The 27,846-nt window shown below is 37.5% G+C and overlaps 1 protein-coding gene across 1 annotated transcript in view; it reads left to right on the forward strand.

Moving 5' to 3' along the window:
• The first annotated feature begins 5,960 nt into the window (after positions 1-5,960).
• The window catches only part of LOC126891572 (uncharacterized), a 53,671-nt gene continuing 31,785 nt past the window's right edge, over positions 5,961-27,846 (forward strand). Inside the window, exon 1 of the mRNA XM_050660747.1 lies at positions 5,961-6,599. Within this exon, the coding sequence (XP_050516704.1) occupies positions 5,961-6,599 (639 nt within the window). The remainder of the gene's footprint in view (positions 6,600-27,846) is intronic.

Genomic DNA, 27,846 nt, shown 5'->3' on the forward strand with positions numbered 1-27,846 from the left:
ATATTTGACTTAGGCGGTCTGTGCGTCGGTCCCTCCGACCGCGAATATAACTCTTCCGTCATTATACCAGGTAGAGTGACAAATGAGGGGTCAAATGAAAGCTTATAATCCAAGGATGGTACTAAAGGTGACATATTTGACTTAGGCGGTCTGTGCGTCGGTCCCTCCGACCGCGAATATAACTCCTCCATTATTATACCAGCTTGAATGATAAATGAGGTGTCAAATAAAAGCTTATAATCCAAGGATGGTACTAAAGGTGAGATATTTGACCTAGGCTGTCTTTCCGTCGGTCCGTACGACCGCGAATATAACTTCTCCGTCATTATACCAGGTAGAATGACAAATGATGTGTCAAATGAAAGCTGATAATCCAAGGATGGTACTAAAGGTGAGATATTTGACCTTGGCGGTCTGTCCGTCGGTCTGTCCGACCGCGAATATAACTCCTCCATCATTATACCAGGTAGAATGACAAATGAGGTGTCAAATGAAAGCTTATAATCCAAGGATACTACTAAAGGTGAGATATTTGACCTAGGCTGTCTTTCCGTCGGTCCGTACGACCGCGAATATAACTCCTCTATCATTATACCAGATTGAATGATAAATGAGGTGTCAAATGAAAGCTTGTGATCCAAGGATGGTACTAAAGGTGAGATATTTGACCTAGCCTGTCTTTCCGTCGGTCCGTACGACCGCGAATATAACTTCTCCATCATTATACCAGGTAGAATGACAAATGAGGTGTCAAATGAAAGCTTATAATCCAAGGATGGTACTAAAGGTGAGATATTTGACCTAGGCTGTCTTTCCGTCGGTCCGTACGACCGCGAATATAACTCCTCCATCATTATACCAGCTCGAATGATAAATGAGGTGTCAAATGAAAGCTTATGATCCAAGGATGGTACTAAAGGTGAGATATTTGACCTAGCCTGTCTTTCCGTCGGTCCGTACGACCGCGAATATAACTCCTCCATCATTATACCAGCTCGAATGATAAATGAGGTGTCAAATGAAAGCTTATGATCCAAGGATGGTACTAAAGTTGAGATATTTGACCTAGGCGGTCTCTCCGTCGGTCCGTCCGACCGCGAATATAACTCCTCCATCATTATACCAGCTAGAATGATAAATGAGGTGTCAAATGAAAGCTTATAATCCAAGGATGGTACTAAAGGTGAGATATTTGACCTAGGCAATCTTTCTGTCGGTCCGTACGACCGCCAATATAACTCCTCCTCCATTATACCGGGTAGAATTACAAATGAGGTGACAAATGTCAAAGTTTAGTAAAAATGACTCAAAATTAGTAAATTCGTATATCAATCCACGCAAAGTTACACGTAAAATTCAAATATCGTCTTCTAGTTCTACTTTCGATTACTTTGGGTGAAAACCTAGGACTTACGAAGTCCAATTACTTGTTTATGTACCAAGTGAGTAAAGTGACTCTATCGAACGAGTCTAATATTACGAGAAGAGCGAGCGTAGCGAGCGAGGCGAGCAAAAACGAGTTCGATAAAGAGTCTTTACTGACGTGGTGCATAAAAAATTTTATCGCCAACATATATTTTTTAAATTTAATGTCGTCCGAACCACTGGGGTTAAAAACGACAACAATGGAAAATACATATTAAAAATAAAAAGAGATTGTAATATTAAGTAAATACATATATAGGGTGAGGCAGATAACTGGCCTATTAGAAATATCTCGAGAACTAAAGACAACAGAATCATGAAAATTGGACTGAAGGGGTTTTGAAGGATGATCTATTAAATGAAAATATTTTCATCCCTTGGTTATACCGGAAGTTGCTTAAAACTTCGTTTTTTAAATGGGACACCCTGTATATTTTTACATTTTTGGATTCTCCTCAATATATTTTTTCTTAAAATATGAGGTTTTGTAATATTATATAGGGTATTTTAAAAGATATTTACGTTTTTTTATTAAATTGGTAGCAATATTCACACCCTGTAGAATTGTAATAGTTTGACATTAAAAACTCTGCTTAGGTTCAAGCGATTTTAAATAGTCTACTATTGTTAAGAATCATTAGTATAGCTAATATTAAAATTTTAGTATACATGGTTAGTAGAAACTCGGAATGAATATTTTCTGAGTTTTCTTAAATGGAACACTCTGTATTTTAGTATTGTAATGAAATGATATTTCATGGTACTTTTTTATTTTATAAGTATTCCCTATACCTAATTGCTTTAATTTGTGAGTTATTAGTGATTCAAACTAAACATTAATTGCAACACAAATTACGTAAAATTTTATTAGGTTGGCCGTGAAAATATTCAATCACAAATAATTTTTCACAAATAAATACATATTATTCCAGACTGATCCTTAAAATTACTAATAATGGTTTATCAAAATAAATTAAAGCAGTTTGGTATAGGGAATGCTTAAGAAATAAAAAAGTACCATAAAATATCATTTCATTACAATACTAAAATACAGGGTGTTCTATTTAAGAAAACTCAGAAAATACTCATTCCGAGTTTCGACCAACCCTGTATACTAAAATTAAAAATTTAGCCATACTAATGATTCTTAGCAATAGTAGACTGTATTAAAAGTCATTTGAACGTAACTAGAGTTTAAGATGTTAAACTACTACAATTCTACAGGGTGTCAATATTGCTACGAAATTAATAAAAAAACGTAATTATCTTTTAAAATACCCTGTATAACATTACAAAACCTCATATTTTAAGAAAGAAGACATCGAAGAGAATCCAGAAATGTAAAAATATACAGGGTGTCCCATTTAAAAAAAAACGAAGTTATAAGAAACTTCCGGTATAACCGGAAGAAGCAAATAGATGAAAATATTTTCATTTAATAGACGACTCTTCAAAATCCCTCAATTCAAATTTTAATGATTCTGTTGCCTTTAGTTCTCGAGATATTTCTTATAGGCCCTTTATTTGCCTCACCTTATATGTAGGTACTAACAAAAAGTATACCTGAAAAATTTGTAATACAATTAAATGTCTTTTATTCCTATTTCCGTTAAAAACTGTATGATATTGTTGATATTTGTATTGTCTCTAAGAAGCTCAGATATGTCCATGGGAAGGTGAAGTTTACTTCTCGTTTGCTGGTATATTTGACAATCGGTTAAGATATGTTTTATTGATATAAAATAATATTTGCCAACATAATTTGATATTGGTTTTAACAGTTACTTGCAATTTACAATTTAAGAACTTTTTAAATTTTAGACGCCATAATAATTTGATGACAGTGATGACAGATAACTTGCAAGATGACCGCTTTCGATTTTTAATTGATAGTTATCAATATTGAATAATTACTAAATCGGTAAAGTTTTACTTTATTTTATATGAATATAATTGCAAAATACTGCAGAATTTCACTTTTTGAAATAAATTTAATTGATTATTTCATTTATAGGAGATTCTGACCAATAGAAAGCTACAGAAATCTGAATAAAAACGATAATTTTGGATAATCTCCCGTCGTTGAGTATATTACGTCAGATGCCCTTCGTTGCTACGAAAAAATACATTCAGTGACATTAATGACAATTATTGTTTTAAAAATTATAAAAGTGATGACTTTCAATCGTCAAATATTTATAAAAACTGTGTGTTTAATGGTACTTACATAAATAAATTACAATAAAATTTTGGTTTTGAACAGTTTTATTCATGAAATAATCGCAACAAATTGCACTCGACCTCTGAAATTAATATAGAATTTTTGCTCTCGTGACACTTTGACATAATTTCACTCGCCTTCGGCTCGTGAAATTAAAACTGTCAAAGTGTCACTCGGGAAAAATTCAATAATTTCAGAGCTCTTGTGCAATTACTACTGATAATATCGCAAATTGCGTACAATATTTTTAATAATTAAAGGAAATAAATTGGAAGTCCACTCAAATACTCGCCATTCGATTACTGCCATCGACTACTTACATTCAATCTCAGTTAATTTGATTAATCGCAGCAGGTAAAGTAAAATTCTTCTTTCAGTACAATAAAATGTTACTTTACTGAATGAATGGCTTTAGTGACGGTTGGCGATAAATATATTTTTTAGATTTTTAGGGACATTCTAAATAAAATAGGTTTCTTGTCATTTTTCTCAAAAGTTAATAATTTTAAAGTTATAAGCGATTTAAAGCGCATTTTCGGATTTTAAATCGCTTATAACTTTAAAACTATTAACTTTTGAGAAAATAACAAGAAACCTATTTTATTTAGAATGTCCCAAAAAATCTAAAAATATATTTTTGGAGGAAAATAGGAGATTTTTGGAAAAAGATGGACATGCATAATTAACAATTAAATAACAACGGTGCCGGTGTAAATTGAAGTTAGACCCGATCAGTCCACAGAATCTTAAAAACAAATGTTTAAACTACAATTCAAGTACTTGGGAACCTCAGAAATACTAATTTAAATATTAGTTTTTAAGCCTTGGAAATGCGTATTTTTGCATTTTTCAGATTTAAATCCCCTATAACTCGAAAACTATCAATTTTTGAGAAAAATCACAAGATACCTTTCTTGTTTAGAATGACCCAAAAAATATTCTTCGGGGCAGAAAAAGGTGATCTTTTGTATTTGTTTAAAAAAATTGTTTTAACAATTTCTGCCCAAAAATTTTGCCCGGCATCCTTCAGATTTGTTTAAAGGAGATATTTTTACCCGTGTTGAGCTGCCCCCCCCCACTTGCAAAAATCAAAAAACAAATAGCCCTGATTTATGAGCTATTTATGAGCTCTCATATTCCGCAAACTAAAAATTTTGAGCTCGTTCCACTGAGCAGGAATTTAATACTTTATTGGGGGGGGGGCTGAGTCAGCCCCCCCCACTACTTAAAAATAGGAATATTGAATCGGTTTTTGCGGCAGAATTACGAGCTATTTATGAGCTCTTGAAATTATAGAGTTTTGATTTTTGAGCTCATCCTCTTCATCCCCAAACAACCCTTTAATTGATTTAACTTAGGAGAAAAATGCTGAGAAAACTTAAAATATTATTGCGGATATAATTCCTATAGCTTATATACTCTAAGAATAAACTATTAAATCACGTGCATTTCGATTATTGAGCTACATCCCCTTCGCAAGAAAACCGCCCTATCTTCCCGGCTTAAGAGAAAGTTGTACTTAAAATGCATTAAACTAATCATTTGGCGACTACATATCATTTAATAATTTATAAGCTTCCAAATTACGCGCATTTAGATCAGTAAATTGCAATTTATTTTGTATAGTTCAGTCACTGAAAGTAAAAATCAACGATTACCTTCAATTTCGGAGAACCTTCATCGATTTTCACGAAAATTGGTCAGTGGTTAGAGGATACGTCAAGAAACAAAGGTGACATGGTACCACCTTGCGCCTTTACCCTGAGGGTGGATACCGCCCCTTCTCGGGGGTGAAAATTATTTTATAAAAAATAACTGCATAAATCAACAAAAGAACAAAAGTACGGCTGTGAATGTAAGCACAGCAACACTAGAGCGCTCGCTCTCGCTAGACGCGAAGACGTGGAAGCAGAGGCAAAAGCCAACCTCTTGGATGTGGTGAAACTCAGGAAGTTTGATTTCATTGAATTTTCTGAGACATTGCAAACAAGGGTTGGAAAGCAGAATAAGCAATAGCGGGCTCGACGTGAGCCCGCTACGGGATACTCTCTGTGCCTCCGTTAGGAATGGGTACAGTTTAAAACACTGTGCCTCGACACTGCAAGGTGTAGTTATTTAGAATACATCTTGCAGCCCCGGCCCCTAAGGTCAGAGAGTTGAGAAAATCAAGAGGATCCCGTACCTAGTTCTGTCTAGGTACGAGAACTACCGCGCTGTTGTGCAGGGAGCCAACCCTGAAGTCGATGTGGTGTCGGGCCAATCGGCTGAAAAAAAAGGCTTCTTCTAAAAGTTAGGTTACCGCTCCCAACCAAAGATGACACGAGTCAGATCTCGGTCACCCCCCAGATCCAAGGCGCTTTCCCCGCCAAGATATGCAGACTCTAAAGAGTCCCTCCTGTTACAGCACCCTGAAGAGAGCAGCGATGACCACTCGAGCGACCAGGAAGATGGAAAAGACGGTTTTACGATCCAAAATCGTAGAATAAGAAAAAAGAAAAAGAAGTCAAAAGGCAAGGACTCCACGCAGAACGTCGAGACCACCGAGAACGTCACCGAAGCCACCCAGGAAGTCGAGGATTCCCAGAACATCGAGGCCACCCAGGAAGTCGAGGACATGGACGAAGACGTCCCAGGCGCCGAAGGCGGGGGCACTACCAAACGTCAGCGGGTTGAAGAGGATGCCGCCAGCGAAGACGAGCTGACAAAGGCCAACGCAGAAATCAACCGACTCAGAACCCTGATGAAAGAATTTGCAGCAAACGTTGATGCAAATAACAAGAAATACGAAGAGGTGATCGCACAACAGAAGGCAGAGATCAAAGAGCTGAATACGGAGATTCGACGAATGAGCGAAAAGATGGATGCCAGATTCGACGAGTTGATAGCTCTCCAGAAACAACTCGCAAAGAAATCGGAGAAGAAAAACCCCGAAAAGACGGACAAAAAGCCACCAGTAGAGCAGCCTGCCACCAAAGAGATGACCACCGAGCAGACTCGACCACCCAGCCAGAAGGCTACCACCTCGACGAAGGAGGCGTCCACCCGACAGAGGAAAAAGAGAAAGGAAGAGTTTCCACCCCTGGTGACACACCTTCCACTAACCGACGAGGAAGACGCCACATGGACGTCCAACCAAGAAAAAGCCATGAAACTAGCTCCCCAGCTACAGCTACCCCTCCCCGAGGAACCAGTGCCATCCACGAGCACAGATAGGGACGCGCTTGCCGCTTCCAGTCAAACTGATACAGTGTCAATGGAAACAAACCAAAACGAAGAAGACGCCGAAGAAGCCGTGTTACCTGAAAACCAGGTAACACCATACAGAAAACCGCCTGTAATTAAGTTACAGAGTGTCAGCGAGACAGGGGCTATTCTTACCATAGCCCAGGGCAAAGGCATCATCACCACAAACAAAATCTCCAGAAGTGGCAGAGAGACGCTCATCCAGGCTAAAAGCCCGGATGACTACAGAAAGATGACAAGGATAGTGGAGGAATATGCAGAAGCATACGCCGCCAAAGAGAAAAAGAGGCTACAATGGATAGCCTTTCCACTCGACGAAGACAGGAAACCAAAATTAGTGTTACGAGGATTGCCCACGAATACCACCGAGAAGGCAATCCAAGAAGACATGGCAAACCAATATGGAATAACCTGCCACACAGCACGTAACATGTCTACGAGAGTAGGGAAAAGGAGGCCACTACCCATGTTTGTTATGACACTGGATCAGGAAGACGTGGAAAAAGCAAAGCGGGTAACGAACCTGTGCCACATGAAAGTTGTGGTAGAGGACCTACACAAGGCAGCAGGACCGACGCAGTGCTTCAACTGCCAAGGGTACCATCACGCCCAGAACTCGTGTCACAAGGACCCGAGATGTGTGAAGTGCGGCGAAGAACACCACTCAAAGCAGTGCCAGAGAGCCAGAGAAGTCAAGGCAACGTGTGCCAACTGCAATGGGAGCCACCCAGCCAACTACAGAGGATGTCCTAGGTGCCCAACCTGGGGAAGGCCTCCACCACAGAGGTCACAACAGCGACCACCACCAAACCGAAGACAGCAGGCAACCGGGGTATCCTACGCGCAAGCCACGCAGGGAGACCAACCAGCGCAGAACAACACACCGTCCAACCGACCAACCCTCCCAGATGAAGAGTACCTAGTCAGGATGGTCACAAACATCGTGACTAAGGTAGCCCAAGAGGTGATACTCAGCACCAGGCAGGCACAGAACTAATGGCAGAGAGGGGATACTTGAGGATAGGCTCCTGGAACCCGGGCGGCATAACCACAAATCAGAACATACTAGATGAACTCGCCAACAGATACGAGATGGACATCGTAGCAATTCAGGAAACAAAACTGACCAACAACTTCAACCTAAAGTTTCCTGGATACGACGTATATAGGAACGACCTCACTAGAAGATCAGGAGGAACGGCCATCCTCGTAAAAAAGGGTATTAGACACACCAGTTACACTACTCCACCACTGGTCAACATGGAAGCCACAACAATAGAAGTTAACATGAGGCAAGGCGCAATAAGGATCACATCAGCCTACGTAAGACCACAAGACCCTTTAATGGACGATGACCTAGATGCGTTCCTAAACATCTCCGAACCATCCATCATAATAGGAGACCTGAATGCAAGATCCCCCAACTGGAACGACAGAGCTACGAACAGGAATGGACGACTACTAAACAGATACATAGAAAACAACGAAGATACAATGGCAATGGGCCCAGAAGAACCTACCCACTACCCAGGAAACGCACTTCCGACACACATCGACTTAGTTGTAGCCAAAAACCTAGGACTGCAATCAGAATTAATCACGCTGGACGAAGGATCAACTGACCACCACCCCATCCTATTAGAAATCGGAACATGGGAAGAGACAAACCCGCCAAAAAGAACAAAAAAGAAAATAAAGTGGACTAACTACAAAAGGTTAGTAAGTGAAGGAATAAACATAGTGCCAGTAATAAACAATCCAGAAGAAATAGAAGGAAAAGTCCTAGAGTTCGAAAATATCATCCAAGAGGCAATTAGAAACAGCACAACAGAGGAAGATGTCGAGATATTCATGGGAAGGTTCAAAGACATACCACAAGAAACACAAGAGTTGATAAGGGAAAAAAATAGAGCAAAGAAAACAGCAAAAAGAACAAGAAACAGAGTAGATAAATCCTGGGCAAATATTTTAAATAGGGAGGTCCAAACGGCCCTAAAACTCCACCGTAGCGAAAAATGGGACAACTTTGTACAAGAGATGGAAGAACAAGACTCAAACATGAGAAATGTCTGGAAGCTCCAGAAAATGTTGAGAAGCGACAGGAAACCCATCCCCCCACTACATGGAAGATACGGCATGGTATACACCATAGAAGATAAAGCAGAGGCAATGAGGACTACACTCGAAGATGAATGCAGACTGAACTTCCACCAAGATGAAGACGACGACTTCCTGGAAGAAGTCGAAGAACAAGAAGAAGGACCAGAAGACCCAGAGGACTTCATCCCCCCAACATCACCGGAAGAAATCAATGAACATATCAAAAATAGTTCACCGAGAAAAGCGCCTGGCCTCGACGAAATAACCAACAGAGCCCTAAAATATTTGCCCAGAAAAGCTATAGTGTATTTCACAAATATTATAAACGCAATATTAAGATTCAAGACATTCCCAAACAGATGGAAAGAGGCCCGTGTCATCATGATTCCAAAACCTGGCAAGAATCACACATTCCCACAGAACTACAGGCCAATCAGCTTACTTCCAGCGATCAGCAAGATAGTGGAAAGAGTCATCCTCAGCAGACTGCAAGCGGAAACAACCCGACTAAATATCATCCCAGAGGCTCAATTCGGATTTAGAGCAGAGCACTCCAGCGAACTACAAGTCCTCAGGCTAACCGAGTACATAGCAGCCGGTTTCAATGATAAGCAGTACACTGGAGCAGCGTTCCTGGATGTAAGCAAGGCATTCGACAGAGTCTGGCACAAGGGGCTCCTATTCAAAATGCGGGATTACGGGTACAGCGGAGCGATGACGAGGCTAATCTCGTCGTACTTGGGCGGCCGGAGGTTCAGGATTCGGATAGGACAAGTCCTGTCCGAACTCGGAATCCCGGAGGCTGGAGTACCACAGGGAGCGGTCTTGTCGCCCCTGCTGTACACGATATACACCGCAGATGTACCTAGAACACCAGGTACCCTCATGAGCCTCTACGCCGACGATACAGCAATAGCGGCCAAGCATAGAAACGCAGATATAGCAGTGACCAACCTACAAACTGCACTAGAAGAAATTGAAGCATGGTGTATCAAATGGAAGATAGCCATAAATTCAGAGAAAACACAAGCGGTTCTATACAAGAAAGGGAGACAGCAGCCAGAGGAACAATTGAGGGTGCAGAACAGGCCCATCGAGTGGAAAAACGAAGCCAAATACCTAGGAGTCATTATGGATAAAGGATTAACCTTCCAAAAACACGTAGAAGCCACAGTCCAGAAGGCCAACATAGCAAGAGCGAATCTAAGAGGACTCACAGGCAGAAAAAGTAAACTAACACTCAAAACAAGGTTAAGATTGATAAATAGTATAATCCTACCGGTATTAACTTATGCGTCTCTCGCATGGGGACACGTATGTAATACACACAAGAAGAAGATCCAAGCAGTCCATAACAACAGCTTGAGGGAGGCCGTCAGAGTCCCAAGATATGTAGCTGAAAGATTCCTGTTCAGAGAACTCCAACAGGTGAGAGTCACAGAAACCATGACAGATAAGGCAAGGGTCAAATTCGCAGAATTAGAACATCACCCAAATTACATACTGCGAGAGACGCTAAGATACGACGAGTTCCACCGATGGAAGCACAGACGCCCGAAACAACAAATTATAGGATAAACTAAAAGTGATAAGTGATAGTAGTGTGTTCGTAGCTCGAAACAAGTGCCGAAGATAGCGTTACCCACGAAGTCCAAGTACCACGACCACCTCCAAGGTAAGCAAATATTAGAAAATTAGAAGGGCCTTAAGCCCCCAAAAAAATTCATATAAAATAAAAAAAATGGCGAAAGCCCCCAAAAAAATTAAAAAAACCAAAAACACAAAAAAATTACAGCATCGAGTCATCGGGCGGGGCCCAGCAGGGCCCAACAGGGCTCAGTGGGGCTCGGCACGATGACTCGGGGCCCAAGCAAGCAATTTTTAGTATCGCGGATAAGTTATTAAGAAGATAAAGGCATAGAGCGCATCACGCTGGGCCTAGTTTTTTGCATTCGATTAGGATACCACAGTGGAATCTTATTACCCAGGGTTCCATTGTGAAGAGCATTTGGCTACGATAGTTGTGCCTCCATCGCGCATCAGCGTGCTATGGGGGGGAAAGGGATGGCCTGGGGCATTGTAGCGAGGTGGGGTGATCCCTGTATAACTCGGGTCAAAACACCTCGCCCCAATGACTTGTTACACCCGAATGTACTCCTTCGAGAGGGTGAACAAATCCCACAGGTCGGGTTAAATCAAATTGCTTGCTTGCTTGAACAAAAGAACAAATTAAAAGCAAAATTTATTATATAAAGTTAATAAAATAAGTCAATACTTTTTAAGTTATTAAAGATCAAACATTTTAATTAGGTATTCTTGAAAAAAATGCATGTTTTGAAGCGGTTTTTCGTAAATCACTGAAAAACTGTAAGTTTTTACAAAAAAGTTAATAGTAGTTTAATTCGTATAGCTTATATTCTAAGAATAAACTCTTAAATCACGCGCCTTTCGATTATAGAACTACAACCCCTTCGCAAGAAAAGTGCAGTCACTGAAGGTAAAAATCAACTATGACCTTCGATTTCGGTAAATCTCCATTAATTTTCACGAATTGACAATAACAACTTGGGGTTTTAGCCTGGGGTATATATCACCCCTTCTGGGGGGTGAAAATTACTTTATTAAAAATAATTCCACAAATCGAGAGAGGGACAAATTGTAAGCAAAATTTGTTATATGATGTGATTAAAATAAATCAATACTTTTTGAGTTACTAAAAATCAAATATTTTAATTTTTGTGAAAGAAAATGCATGCTTTAAAGCGATTTTTCATAAATAACTCAAAAACTGTAAGTTTTTACAAAAAAGTTTTTATCACTAAAATTGAAGCTAATAAAAATATAATAAATTGCTTACTTGAAAAACCTTTGAAGTTTAATTTAAAGTAAGTTATTGGTAATTAAATGTATATTTTTTTCTTCGACTGTTCAAATCTAAGGATTCAAGTTTAAATAACGGGAAAGAGATGCATTTTATAACACTTAGATACTAAATACTTGTTAAAGTACTTAGAAATACCTATCAAAAATGAGCTCCAGAAAAAGTTGATAGCATCAAAATCCGCTCACCAATTTTCGTGAAAATGAATTGAGATTTACCGAAATCGAATCTCATAGTTGATTTTTACCTTCAGTGACTGCACTATAGAAAGGAAATGGCAATTCAATAATTGAGATGCGTATATCTTGCAAGCTCATAAATTATTAAACAATATCTAGTCGCCAAATAATTAATTTAAATTATTTTAAGTACAACTCTCTCTTAAGCCGGGAATATTGGATGGTTTTCTTGCTAAGGAGTTGTAGCACAGTAATCGAAAAGCGCGTGATTTAAGAGTTTATTCTTAGAATATGAGCTATACGAATTAAACTACTATTAACTTTTTTGTAAAAACTTACAGTTTTTCAGTGATTTACGAAAAACCGCTTCAAAACATGCATTTTTTTCACGAATATTTAAAATTTTTGATCTTTAATAACTTAAAAAGTATTGACTTATTTTAATAACTTTATATAATAAATTTTGCTTATAATTTGTTCTTTTATAGATTTGTGCAGTTATTTCTTATAAAATATTTTTCACCCCCGAGAAGGGGCGGTATCCACCCTCAAGGTAAATGCGCAAGGTGGTACCGTGTCACCTTTGTTTCTTGAGGTATCCTCTAACCACTGACCAATTTTCGTGAAAATCGATGAAGGATCAGCGAAATTGAAGGTAATCGTTGATTTTTACTTTCAGTGACTGCACTATACAAAATAAATTGCAATTTACTGATCTAAATGCGCGTAATTTGGAAGCTTATAAATTATTAAATGATATATGTAGTCGCCAAATAATTAATTTAATGCATTTTAAGTACAACTTTCTCTTAATCCGAGAAGATAGGGTGGTTTTCTTGCGAAGGGGTTGTAGCTCAATAATCGAAATGCACGTGATTTAATAGTTTATTCTTAGAGTATATAAGCTATAGGAATTATATCCGCAATACGATATATTTTAAGTTTTCTCAGCATTTTTCTCTTAAGTTAAATCAATTAAAGGGTTGTTTGGAGGTGAAGGGGATGAGCTCAAAAATCTAAACTATATAATTTCAAGAGCTCATAAATAGCTCGTAATTCTGCCGCAAAAACCGATTCAATATTCCTATTTTTAAGTAGTGGGGGGGCTGATTCAGCCCCCCCCCCCCCACTAAAGTATGTATTAAATTCCTGCTCAGTGGAACGAGCTCAAAATTTTTATTTTGCGGAATATCAGAGCTCATAAATAGCTCATAAATCAGGGCTATTTGTTTTTTAATTTTTGCAAGTGGGTGGGCCAGCTCAACACGGGTGATATTTTTGAACAGGAATCCACAAAGAAAACGAATCCTAAATTTTTTTAGATGGGAGCGGTCTCACCACATGGACTAAATTGAATATTTTTATATAAGTAAAGAATTGAATGTTATTATGGTGCAAGATTCTACATAAGTACGGTCTGTATTTTACTTATGTAGAAGCCAGCTGCTTTCGATACAGACTGGCGAGGATGAACTATTTATAAATTCTTATGCACTATTCCTTGCCAGCGTAATCAAAAATCTGCTTAACCACAGAGTATTTCAAATAATTATTGGATCAGAAATTAGCATCCTCAGAAAAGTCAAAAATGCTTTGCCACAAAGCTCACTACTTATACCACTGCTCTTTAGCAGGACCAAAGCTCCAAGAAGGGCTCGGAACCGATTCAGATTAGTACTGGGAAGGTACAACAATAGAAGAAAGAAACGAGAGTCTTTCGACAGAAAGATGCTGAGAAAAGTATATGGCCCGGTGCAAGATGAAGACGGCACATGGAGAATCAGGAGAAACGACGAGGTTAATAAACTGAATGAAGGGTATGATAAAATCACCAGGTCCGGACAATATACCAAATGAATTAATTAAATACTGGGGGTACAAAAAAATAGAGGGGGGTAAAGGGGTAGAATGCGAATATATGGAGTTGATTCCAGTTTACTCCACTTAGCCTCTTCTACTCAAATCCGACTCTCACCTTCACGCTGGTACCTCCTGTTAAACCGAGCAACCCCGCCGGAGATCCGGTATCAAACCCGGGTGGAAAGTGGGGTCGGGAACGGACGAGAGCGGGTGAAATGGTCCTCCGACAAGGGGGTTGTGCTATGGGCCGGCGTTCCGTACATATGAAAATTTTGAAGCCACGAAACAGAAACTATTGCCTCGGAACAAGACGGATACTCGATATAAAAACAGAACATCGATGCCATTTAGTATATCATGGCTTAGACAAGGAGACCCTTTATCACCATTGCTATTCAATTTGGCTTTAGAATACGCAATAAGTAAAATATCGTCTGAACTAACAGGGGGATTCGCAAATCGAGGATCAAAACTATTGTTGGCCTTTGCCGATGATCTAGATGCAGTCGCTCATTCTACAAGAGACGTAAGAGAGGTGTTTCCACAGCTCGAGGAGGAAACAGGTAACCTGGGCCTTCGACTAAATGAAGAGAAGACGAAATATATGCTGGTGACCAAAAATCCAAGACCAAGAGTTAGGCAGAACTTAACTAATAATGACCACAACTTTGAAGTAGTAAAAGAGTTTAAATATCTGGGAACAGTAATCACAGAGGACAATCACATAGAAAAAGAGGTCTCAGCAAGAATAGCTGCGGGAAATAGAGCATTATACTCCCTATCATCATTATTAAGATCTAAGCTGCTGAAAAAACAATCTAAATTAAGACTGTACATGTCAATTATTCGCCCAGTTGTTACATATGGGAGTGAAACATGGACTCTACATCAACGAGAAATAAATAAATTGCTGATATTTGAAAGGAAAGTCCTCAGAATGATATTTGGTCCTCAAAGAGATGAATTGACAGGAGAGTGGAGAAGGCGCCGCAATGCTGAATTGGTGACTCTATATGGTACTGAAAACATCGTTAGACATATAAAAGCTAATCGGATAAGATGGGCAGGTCATGTAGTAAGATCAGAGGAAGACAGAGTGCTAAAGACAGTGTTCTTCGAGAGACCAGACGGTAGAAGATCAGTGGGACTTCCCAGAAAAAGATGGAAGGATGATGTTGAAACCGATCTATCTAGGATTGGGGTACAACAATGGCAAATCAAAGCGCAAGATCGCAGACGATGGAGGGCCATAGTGGATGCGGCGAAGACTCACCCCGAGTTGTAAAGCCAGTCAAGAAGAAGAAGAAGAAAAAAAAATAGAAGAGATAACAATATTATTCCAAAACATTGTAAACAACATGACAGTACCAGGGGAATGGAGAGAGGGTATAACAATACCCATCTACAAGAAAGGCGTAAAGACAGATCCTATGAACTACCGAGGAATTACATTACTTAATTCTACATCAACACTATTGACAAAAATTCTATCTCAAAAAGTACACAACAAAGTCGGTGTATCCAAAGAACAACAGGATCTGTTCGTCCAAACAGATCTACAATAGACGCTTCTTACAGATCTACAATAGAGAATACTTTGCTACGCAGATGATGCAATATTAATAGCCGAAAACGAAGATGACTTACAAAGCCTACTACAAAAATTCAAAATAACCGCCGAAAAGTATAACCTGACACTATCTACAGAGAAAACTCAATCGATGGTAATATCCAAGAACCCAATTAGATGTAAATTAGTAGTGGACGACTAAATAATCGAACAGGTAATGGATTGTAGATACTTGGGTGTGGAAATATCTAGCAACAGGCATCTGTGGCAAGAAACGAAGCAGCAGGCGACGAAAGCAGCGAGAATATCTGGTTTCCTGAGGGATATAATCTGGCGGAATAAATATATGAGCACCGAAAGCAAAGTCCGCATTTATAAGTCATGTGTTAGACCCGTACTGACATACGCAGCTGAGACAAGAGCCGAGACAACAAAGACCAAACAAATCATGAGAACAACAGAGATGAAAACCATAAGATCCATAAGAGGTATCACACTCAGAGATAGAAACGAAACGAAGATAAATTGAGAGAGCTTGGCATTCAAGACGTAGTGAGATGGACAAGAGCACGACAACGCATGTGGAGAGACAACGTAGATCGGATGGACCCTGAATGTATGGCACATTGGGCGAAAACACAGAAGCCCAATACCAAGAGACACATAGGAAGACCCAAAAAACGATGGTACACTTCGCGTCAAAAAAAACTGGTACACTTTTTTTTCCCAATGTAAACCTGTGTTCAGACTGGACACAATGGCTAGTGAATCACGGCGTTGTTGCCAGCACAGATAATGGAATTGCACTAAATCTAAATACAAAAAATAACGTTCAAAAATCATGGTGGTGAATAGTAAAACGGGCCATAGGTAACTGAATGTAAAATTTTATACTGTTAAATTCCTGCTTCCCTAAACATTTTACAGCAAAACTCGTGAGAAGCTATTTGTAGAGGATTAAAATCTGTATTAAAAACAAAAGCTGAAATTGTTCTAGGATTTAAACACATTCCAACATTTTGAAAATTACCTATGTACATTTGCCACAGTAGGTATTTGTGTAAAAGTTAGGCCCACGTTATTATTTACCCGATTGTTCGCACACTATTGACTGAATAAAACATCTTTATTATTATTACTTTCTCCTCAACTGAGGCTATCTTATCAATTTTATAATTTTTAAACAATAAATGATAAAATAAAAATTTTGACAGTTGAAATTGTCAATATTTATAATAACTTCACTGTGACCGAACGCAACCAATACACATTATGGTAATGTATGTGGCCCAACTTTGGCGTATTTCTGTGAAAATTTATTATATTTTTACAAAATTTTGAAATATGTTTAATTATATTTTGAATATAATTACAATGTAACATTTCAATGGAATAAAATGCCTTCATTTTTTTCGAATCCTTAAAAAACTAATAAGAATTTTTGAAAAATTTAAACGCAAAATGAAATATAATATATTACCGAGGGCCGAAAGTCCCTTAGAATAAATAAAAAAAATATTTTGAAGGAAATATTTGCAATTAAACATCACTAAATTCTCTCTTTATTTTCCCCCTGTAACTTATTAAAATAAACATAGAAGTTTTTAGGGACTTTCGGCCATCAGTAATAATGTAATCTTTCATTCTGCGTTTAAATGTTTCAAAAATATCCATTCTCGTATTTCTCATGACGCGAAAAAAAATGAATACATTTGATAAAACACAACTATGTCCTTAATATTTCAGCAGTTTCGAATTTTATTGTAATACATAATATTAAGTTCCACACTTGTTCACTGTAAAAGGTATTCATTTTGTATTAATTTCAAATTTTAATTTTTCCAGTGTGTTTTATTTATTAATATCCCACAACTCTAAAAGAGTTTTGTGCTACACTTTACGACAAACCCTTCACACTTCTCGATTTTAAATAAAACATAATAATTTAATGTCAAGTCTAGAGTTATTATCTGTCATTCATGTAATATCTGTCATAAATTATAAAAGAACACGAATTAATTTATGGTTACTTAATTGAGATGATGGAACATTACAAAATTAATAAGAGAATTTTTTAGGATGCATGTTTAAATAAATGTGACTGACTAATCGAGAATGTTCGATGTTGTTTTAATTTTTAGTAAACTACTAAAAACTTGCGGTCTGCCGCACAGCCTTGCTTTTAACTGGTTTGATATAATATTTTAGTTGAACTGGCAACGTTGCATAGAAATAAGAATGACATATGTGACAAGACCAATTCACACAACGAGAAAAACTCGATTTTCGGTTATAAGACTTGTACCAGTTTTTTTTTGACGCGAAGTGTACGAAAGCTGGAGCTCCGGATCGCAGCAGAGACTGTAACATAAGAAACAGGACATAGTCCGATTACAAGAAGAAGAAGAAGAAGAAGAAGAAGAAGAAGAAGAAGAAGAAGAACAAGAACAAGAAGAAGGGTATAATATTGTAAGGTTTGTGAAAAGTCAAAGACTGTCATGGCTGGGACATCTTTAGGGACAAGAAGATATGAAAATGACAAAGAAGATATTACAGTGGAAGCAGGTAGGAAGGCGAAAAAAAGGAAGGCCCAGAACAAGATGGTTGGATGACGTGGAAGACGACCTGAAAACCATGAATATAAGGCAATGGAGGAGAAGGGCCCAAGAAAGATCTGAATGGAAGGACATAGCCAAACGGGCAAAGACCCACCCAGGTTTATGATGCCAAAAGAAGAAGAAGAAGAAGGTACAACAAGGCGTATTTTTTGAGTGAATATATCTCAGGTTCAAAGAAAGAAATTAAAACCGCAAATAAACCAAATCGGTAGCGCTTGAGCTCATCTTTTAAATGGTGCCTGGACGTGGATTGAATCGGATATACAAACGGCTCGGCGGTGGCCGAAAAGCTAAAAAATTGAATTTTGAAAATTTTGGTTTTTCGACAATTACTCAAAATTTCCACCTACTAATGGCGCCAATAATTGAGCGTCTGTAGGAGGACTCCAGACTAGTCTAACGGTGTATATCTCATATCTGCGCGAAAATTCGAATTTTTATGTTATAGACCTCATAAGGGTGATCAAATCCATTTCCTATGGGAAAACGGTCTTTTAGTTTCACTAAATTCTATAGTAACTTTAGATATCATATTTGACCTAGGGGCATCAGATACCACTTGTCAATAGTTTTCAAACTCATTTTTAGTGATCAAAATCAATTAAACCGATTAGAAGTTATCAAGCTCTAAAAGTATAATCCGTTTAACCAATATTTTTTTAATCTGTTCCGAATATAAAAAAATCTAGTGTATATTTCATGGATATAAAGCATTAAAAAAACATTGGAATGGTTGGGGTATGAACTCAGATTCCCTATGCCCTATCACAAGTTTAGTGTCGTAAGCACTAGACCACTTGAGCGATAATCCGACAAAATCGACCATTTATAACTCTAAACGTGTAATCGAGAAGCATTACATTCAAGTTCATACATTTAAATCAAAAATGAAGAACCATTTTCAATGTAGAGTAATCTTTTTGATATTATTTTATGTTCTTCTTCTTCTTCTTCTTCTTCGTCTAGCCATTCACGTCCACATCTGAACATAAGCCTCTTCAAGTCTTCCTTTCCATTGTTTTTTGTTGTACGCTACTTGTAGCCAGTTTTTCCCGGCAGTTCGTTTCAGATCATCTGTCCATCTCATAGGAAGTCTGATTGCTGATTTCTGAGTATATAGTTCAGTTTGCCGAATGCTGCCCGTGCTAACTTTCTTCTTCTTTTTATTTCTTCCGTTTGAATTTCCCTATTTAGTATTATTTTTTGTCCTAAGTATATATTATATTCTTCAACTTTTCCTATAACTTTGTTGTTTATTATTGTCATCGTTTCTTCAAGGTGCATGACTTTTGTGTTGTTTAAATTCATTTTCAGTCCTATTTTAGAAGATTCTGTGTGTAGTTCTGAAAGCATGGTTTGCAGTTCTTGTAGGTCAGTAGCTATCAGGATTATGTCATCCGCGAATCGTAGATTACTGAGGTAGCGGCCATTTATGTTTATTCCCTTATATTTCCAATTGAGATTTTTAAAAACGTCCTCCAAAACTAAGGTGAACAGTTAGGGTGATAGAGTGTCTCCCTGTTTGATTCCCCTGTTTAATGGTACAGGGTTCGTGTATTCATTTTCATTTAGGTAGTATGTAGTTGCAGCTTGGTTCATAGTTTATTTTATTAAGTTAATATATCTGCTGTCTATTCTACAATTTTGCATTGCGTTGATTACCGCCGTGTGTTCTATAGTATCGAGAGTTTTTCGTAGTCTACAAATGCTATAAAAACTGGAAATTTGTATTCGTTACATTTTTCTATCAATATTTTTGTGGTTAACAGGTGATCGGGAGTTGAATAGCCATTTCTAAAACCTTCCTGTTCATATGGTTGGTATTCATCTAATTTTCTTGTTAGTCGGGTAGTTATGACTTTGGTGAGTATTTTAAATAGGTGTGACAATAGACTGATGGGTCTGTAGTTTTCCAACTTTCGATTATCACCTTTCTTGTGTAATAAGATTACTTTAGAGTTGTTCCAGCTTTTAGGGACTTTGGCCTGGTGTAAACAACTGTCTATAAGCTTAGTTACAAATGCAATGAGTTCCTTACCTCCTTCTAATATCATATCTGTGGTAATCCTATCTTCTCCTGCAGCTTTATTTCTCTTCATGTTTCCCAATGCTGTAGTTATCTCTGAAATTGTTACTTTTGGCATTATTTCCGATCCAATATTTTTTATTAATTTCCGTGCTGGTCTCATTTCATCGTCTTGTTGATGTGTTCTGTAGAGTTCCATGTAAAATTCTTTTATTCGTTTCAGTATGTTTTCTCTAGTTGTGATTTCATTTTCGTCTTTTCCCATTAATGATATTATCTGACGTCGTCCTAGTGTCGGTCTGAGGCATTTCATACTCTTATTTTTTTTAATATGTAGTTGTTGTTATTAATTCTTCTTCTTCTTTTCTTTTTTGTTTTCTTATTCCTTTTCTAATATGCCTATTAAGTTCTCTATATTCTGCGGTTCCCTTTTTGTTAGATTTATTTAAGATCTTCCTTTTTTCTATTTGTTGAAATATTTCTTTTTCTAGTCCATTGTATGTTGTTTTTGGTTTTTTCAGTTGCAGAAGGCTTTTGTTCACTGATTCGGTTATCAGGTTATTCAAATCATCAATATCATTGGTGTTTATCTGCTGAATGTTAACTTGATTTAATGCATGCATTATCTTTTTATTAAATTCACTATTTTTTATTTCTTCAGATGTCCATTTGTATATTTTTTCATGTATTCTTTTTCTTTCTAGTTTTTTGTTTATTACTAGTTTTGTTCTTATTAGTCTATGGTCGCTTCCTAGATCAAACTGATTAAATACCGATACGTCTTTTACTAGGTTTCTTTTTTTCGTTAAGACATAATCTATTTCATTCTTTGTCTTTTTATCGGGACTCATCCATGTCCATTTTCTGCTTGGTTTCTTATATCATTTTTTTGTGCTCATCATTCTCTTTGCTTTATCCCTATGCAAGGTCGGCTTCCCTAATTGCATTTCTCCACAGAATTCTATCTTGGGTCATATGAATGTTAATCCCCTTTACCAACATGTCCTGCCTTATCGTCTCCCCAGGTCTTCTTTGGTCATCCTCTCCTACTCCTTCCAGGAATCTGAACTTCAGCTATTCTTCGTATTGGGTGATTAACGTCTCGACGTTGAACATTACCAAACCATCTTAACCTATGCTCTCTCATTTTGGCATCAATTGGTGCCACACCTAGACTTCCCCTAATATACGCATTTCTAATTTTATCTTTATTTGTCACTCCACTCATCCATCTAAGTATTCTCATTTCCGCCACTTGCATTCGTTGTTTCTCTTTCTTTTTCACTGCCCAACATTCAGTTCCGTACATCATAGCCGGTCTTATGGCTGTTCTATAGAATTTTCCCTTCAGCTTCATTGGAATTTTTCTGTCACACAACAAACCACTCGCTTCTTTCCACTTCATCCATCCAGCCCTAATTCTACTGCATGCATCTCCATCTATTTCTCCATTACTCTGTAATACCGATCCTAGGTACTTAAAACTATTGCTTTTCACAATTATTTCACCATCCAAAAATACCATTTTATTTGTAGTAGCTCCATCTTTAAATGACCTTCCAAATACTCTGTTTTTGTCCTACTAAGTTTTAAACCTTTTTCCTCCAGAGCTTGTCTCCACTGTTCCAGTTTTTGTTCTAAGTCTCTTTCACTATTTCCTACTAACACCACATCATTAGCATACATTAAGCACCATGGAATGTTACCCTGTAGTTTCGCTGTTATCTGGTCCAAAACTAATGAGAATAAATACGGACTAAGCACAGAACCTTGGTGCAATCCTACTTTCACATGAAACTTTCGTGTAACGAGAAACTTTCGTGTAACCATGGGAACTACAGTGAGCAAACAGAGAACGCTTAACAACGGCCTCCCCCAGGGCTCCGTACTTGCACCGCCGCTATTTAGTATGTATATAGCTGATATGCCCCCTACCAGATCTAAAAAATTTGGATATGCAGAAGACTGGGCACTTGCAACTCAAATCTCCTTAATACAAAACTCCGAGGCAATCCTAACGGAACATCTGGAACGCCTGGTTAAGTACTTTAAACAATGGAGACCCTAACCTAACCCCAAAAAAACCGAGGTTAGCTGTTTTCACCTGAACAACAATATGGCGCACACAAAACTTAAAGTGTACATTGATAACCAACTGCTCACGCACAACTATAATCCCAAGTACCTCGGCGTCACCCTGGACAGAACACTCTCATTTAAGAAACATCTTGAGAACACCGCAGCAAAGCTGAGAACCCGTAACAACATCATACAGAAGCTTTGCGGGACTACATGGGGCTCAACAGCAAGTACATTTCGGTGTTCAGCCCTTGGACTCGTACACTCCGCAGCTGAATACTGCTCCCCTGTTTGGCTGAACAGCGTTCACACAAAAATTATAGATACTCAGCTCAATGTCGCCATGCGTCTCATATCTGGAACGATCAAGTCTACACCTGTGGAGAGGCTTCCACTACTGAGCCACATACCTCCACCTAACTTTCGTCGTCAGCATGCTCTGCTTAGAGAATTCCAAAAGCTGCTTAACAACCCGCAGTTACCTATACACACATATGTCGCCGACGCTAACTCACATCGATTGCGCTCCAGAAAACCTCCGACTAGAAATGCAATAAACTTGAGTTCCAACAATTTCCGAATGAACTCCCAGTGGAAGAACATGCAGAGCGACAGACCGAACCTAATAATGAGAAACACACCATGCATCACAGAAACTCCACCAGGTTTTGACCTCCCCCGAAAATCATGGTCAACTCTTAACAGGATAAGAACGAGTCATGGAGTCTGCGCAGATTCCCTTTATAAATGGAAAATGAGAACCTCTGCTGAGTGCGACTGCGGCGCCGAGAAACAGACCATCCAGCATATGATTGCCGAATGCCCTCGGAGAAAGTATGATGGAGATCCTCTGGACTTCGCCTCTGCAACACCAGCGTCGATTGAATATATTAATACATTAGATGTTAGACTATAACATATGTGTGATAATGTTGTGTATCAAATTGCCATACGCTAAATAAAATAAAATTCACATGAAATTTATCAGTCTCTCCCACACTTGTCCTAACACTAGTTACTCCCTCATACATATCCCTCACAATCTTTACATACTCACCAGGGACTCCTTTCTTATTGAGTGCCCACCACAGAATCTCTCGAGGAACTCTATCATATGCTTTCTCAAGATCAATGAATACCATATGAGCGTTTGTTTCTTTACTCCTGTATTTTTCCATCAACTGCCTTATAATGAAAGTTCCATCTGTTGTTGATCTACCCTGCATAAAGCCAAATTAATTCTCGGATATTTCGGTCTCTTCACGTATCCGTCTATCAATCACGCTTTCCCATATTTTCATGGTGTGGCTAAGCAGTTTTATAGCACTGTACATTGTTGTATATGCTAGTAGATTGAAAACTTAGTCTTTCTCATACATTTAACTAATTTATAAAAAGCTTTAAAAAACTCCTGATACAAGAATAAAAAACCGCTAAGCGCGGTAAAAATGAGTGGCGCGCATAATATAAGTATGTACATATAATTATAGTCTTTTTTAAGGATTTTTCCATAGTATTTGCTAAAATTAAAGCAAAATGCGCCACAAAATTGTAGTTTTGATAAAAGTCGCAGTTTGAGGCTCTTTTGTGGTGTGTTTTACTTCAAGTTTGGCAAAATACTATGGAAAAATCTTAAAAAAAAATTTCATTTTACTTTCCTTTAAAATGAAAATACATGTTTGCGCCACGTAATATTAATATTATCTCTTATGTAGCTGGAATATCGTGTGCACTACTCATTTTTTTATTCTTGTAGAGAATATAAATCAAGTGTTCTTTAAAAACAATAACACCAATCAAAAAATATTTAATAAATATTTCCCTTTGAGCTGTTTACAAATTACATTCAAAATATACCTTTATAAACTGGCAGTTCCCATTAGCCTAGTTAATCCTTTATTAGCACTGAACCTAAAAGAAATACCGAAACAAATACACCACCACTAAAGCCTTTAAAAAGCTCTAAAACTCTACAAAAATTCCCCCTTTATGTGGGACACTCGTCCTAATCCCTCAGTTAGCCAATATTTAATCACACACAAAGCGGAAATCTGTTTTTAGGAAGTCCGTTTTTTTTCTTTGTTTTATTCTGTTCCAAATGGCCGTTCAGATTTTCAAAAGCGTGTTTATTATGAATGAATAAAGACTCGAGTGCCTTTTGCACATACAGTGCTCTTCAGATAAAACTATCCACCTTAAATAACTTTTGAACCACTGATTTTTAGAAAACACTATGCCATATTTAACCTTGCCGGGAAAGGCACCCTCTTACCCCCTGTCTCATCCTTTAATTTTTTTAAATTACTTCCATCTTTTTTATTTTATATTGGATTTCCCTATTTGTACTGATTTCAAAAATGTATGCTTAAAGTGATTAGTAGGGAGCGGATTTTATGCTAAATGCATATTGCATGCATATTTCGCATATTTGAGAACTTATAGTGCCTATAGTACGCCGTTATAAAATGATTGTAGGATGTTAAAGTGATGAAGGATGGTTTACCAGGAAATCCGAATTTTACTTACTTTTATTAGATTTAGTAGGTACCTATAATTCTGGTGATTCTTTTAAATCCTCTATTGTTAAGAGAATTTACACCTTAACCATAGTTCTACGATTTTCTAACGGAAATTAACAAGTTATTTTAAATACGCCCCAATTACTTATATTGATGTTGAAAGGAGTTTTTTAAGTTATAAAAATATTTTATCTGATCAAAGAATATGTTTCCTCGTAAAGAATTTGGAAAAACACATTGTAGTGAATTATAATCGAAAATGTATTTATAGTGATATTGTTGTTTTATTTTAAATAGGTAACTATTGGTAGCAGTTTTTGTAAAAACTGTGAATAAATTGCATATATAAAAAAACGATTTTATTTGAAAGATAATAAATAAGATTGCCGCCCCCCATAAAAGAACCTATACCAAGAACCTATATGGCTATATACCAACGGATTGGCTGCTGTCGACTTTTGTGACGATACCTAAAAAAGAAAACGCGAAAAGATGTAGTGACTACCGAACCATTAGCTTGATGAGTCATGTTTTAAAGATATTTCTACGAATTTTGCACTCTAGGATGTACCAAAAAATAGAAGAACAGCTTGGTGATACACAGTTTGGATTCCGCAATAACCTTGGGACCAGAGAAGCACTGTTTAGTATTCAGGTTATGGTACAGAGATGCAGAGATGTCGGACATCCGGTTTATATGTGTTTCATTGACTTTGAGAAGGCCTTTGATCGGGTAAAACATACGGAAATGATTGCTATTCTTCAGAAAGTGGGTATTGATGATAAAGACCTACGCATTATCAAAAATCTTTACTGGCATCAACGTGCAAACATCAGGATTGGCTGGGACACGTCTGAAGAACTTCAGATACGAAGAGGAGTAAGGCAGGGCTGCATTTTGTCCCCACTAATATTTAACATCTATTCTGAGTTTGTTTTCAATAAAGCAGTGGATAATGCTCAATGTGGTATCAAAATGAATGGCGTCAATATTAATAATTTGAGATATGCGGATGACACGGTGTTAATTGCGAGCAATTATGAAGAACTTCAACATCTGATTAATAGGATTACCACAACGTGTGATGAATATGGACTCAAGCTAAACACCGCAAAGACCAAGGTGATGGTTGTCAGTAAGACGCCAATACAACCGGAAGTAGTAACAGCTTATGGTGAACAATTAGAGAGAACTAACAGTATCACCTACTTTGGTTGTAATCTAAATGAGAACTGGGACATGAGCAAAGAAATTAGAATACGTATAGAGAAGGCCAGAGCTGCATTCTGTAAGATAAAGAAACTTTTAGGTGGAAACAACATTACTTTGAATCTTAAAATTAGATTAGTGAGATGTTATGTGTTCTCTACTCTTTTGTACGGTGTCGAAGGTTGGACTTTAACAGATACTCTTCTCAAGAAATTGGAAGCCTTTGAAATTTGGGTATACCGAAGAATCCTACGAATAAGTTGGGTGGATAGAGTTCGTAACGAAGTTGTTTTGCACCGGATGGGAAAAGTCACAGAAGTCGTCAGAACAGTTAAAAATCGAAAACTTGAATATTTTGGCCATGTTATGCGACACCCAGAGAGATATAATATACTCCATTTAATAATACAAGGCAAGGTAGACGGAAGAAGAAGGCCAGGTCGAAGAAGAACGTCATGGCTTAAAAACCTGAGAGAATGGTATAACAGATCCTCTGCATCCCTTTTCCGAGCTGCCGTTAACAAAGTTGCTATAGCCAGTTTGATAGCCAACGTTCGATAATCGAGCACGGCACATGAAGAAGATAAAAGAACCCCCTAGAATAGCATAAAACAGAAAATTTGTGGTTTCTCGAAATGCGCATTTTTTGAATTTTTTATGCATATCTTGCGCATATTTCGTAATTTTTTATCGCATATATATGCGCATATTTCATCAAAATTGATCGCATATAAATCCGCTCCCTAGTGATTAGTTTATGAGAAAATAAATACAGAAACAAGAAAACTGGGTTGAAAAACATATTTTTTGAAGTTATACTTCTTTAGGCGCGATTGAGAATAAAATTTTATAATACTGCGCGCATTCGCACACAGACAGTATGATATAAACGTTATACGGGATCTGATTGGATGTAAAAATTATCTGTCAATAATTGTTCAATATGGAGATTTTGGATAAACAAATTAATGTTGTGTATATTAGTTTTTATTGTTGTGATGGCAGAGCAAAAAACCAATTTATAATATTGTAGTGAATTTTTAAATAGTTTTTAAAAGCGACAGGTTGAAACGAGTAAGCGATGGACTACCCAGCTAATTGAAACAATATTCGAAAATATTACTTCAACCAACTAAGATAGCCATCGTTACTCCCTTAGCTTAGCTCAGTCACTCAGGTGTGTGTTCTTCTTGTCCTAACCTTAGATATGAACTATGAAAATTGGAATGGAAGCAAACAAAAGAATATTTTTAACTAATCATGTTTATTGTTCATAAAGATATAATAAAAATATGACTTAGTAAATTGCATTAACAAATGTATTCAAATTCTTGCCAAAAACTAACAATTCTGGATTATACTTATGGCTTTTGGTAGCTGATGGTAACTTCTTGATGTCGAATGGTACTGCTGCTGGTTCTGCAACGGGCTCTGGGGTTCTAAAAGCTGTACTCAACCAAGCCTACAGGTGTTGGTCGTTGCAGTGTAGTTGTTGGGGTTGCAGTATGAATGCCATGTCCTCGTTGTTCTATCGCCGGCGATTTGAGGGTTGTTGAAACTCCCGGAGGGAGAACGGTGATCTTATTCCAAAAACTATAAAATAGAGACACATATCAATCATCAAGAAGAAAAACCAACGTGTGCCATCTGCCGTTCTAATCGTCAGGAAGAGTAGCAGATGACAGGAATAAACTAAATGAAATATAGATGAGAAGAATAGTTAAAATTTTGATTACTAAACGTGCATATATGTAAATTAAAAAAAAATAATATATTCAAAACTAAAATATCAGAACACATGGTCTGACATTGAAAGTTAGGTTAGATAAAAAAACATTAGAAAAACTGTAAGATGTAGAAATGTAACTAATATGATAAGAACTCACCCCAAGAGAAATGATATGGAAATAGATAG

This window comes from Diabrotica virgifera, chromosome 9 (assembly GCF_917563875.1).
Source record: "Diabrotica virgifera virgifera chromosome 9, PGI_DIABVI_V3a".
NCBI classification, from domain to species: domain Eukaryota; kingdom Metazoa; phylum Arthropoda; class Insecta; order Coleoptera; family Chrysomelidae; genus Diabrotica; species Diabrotica virgifera.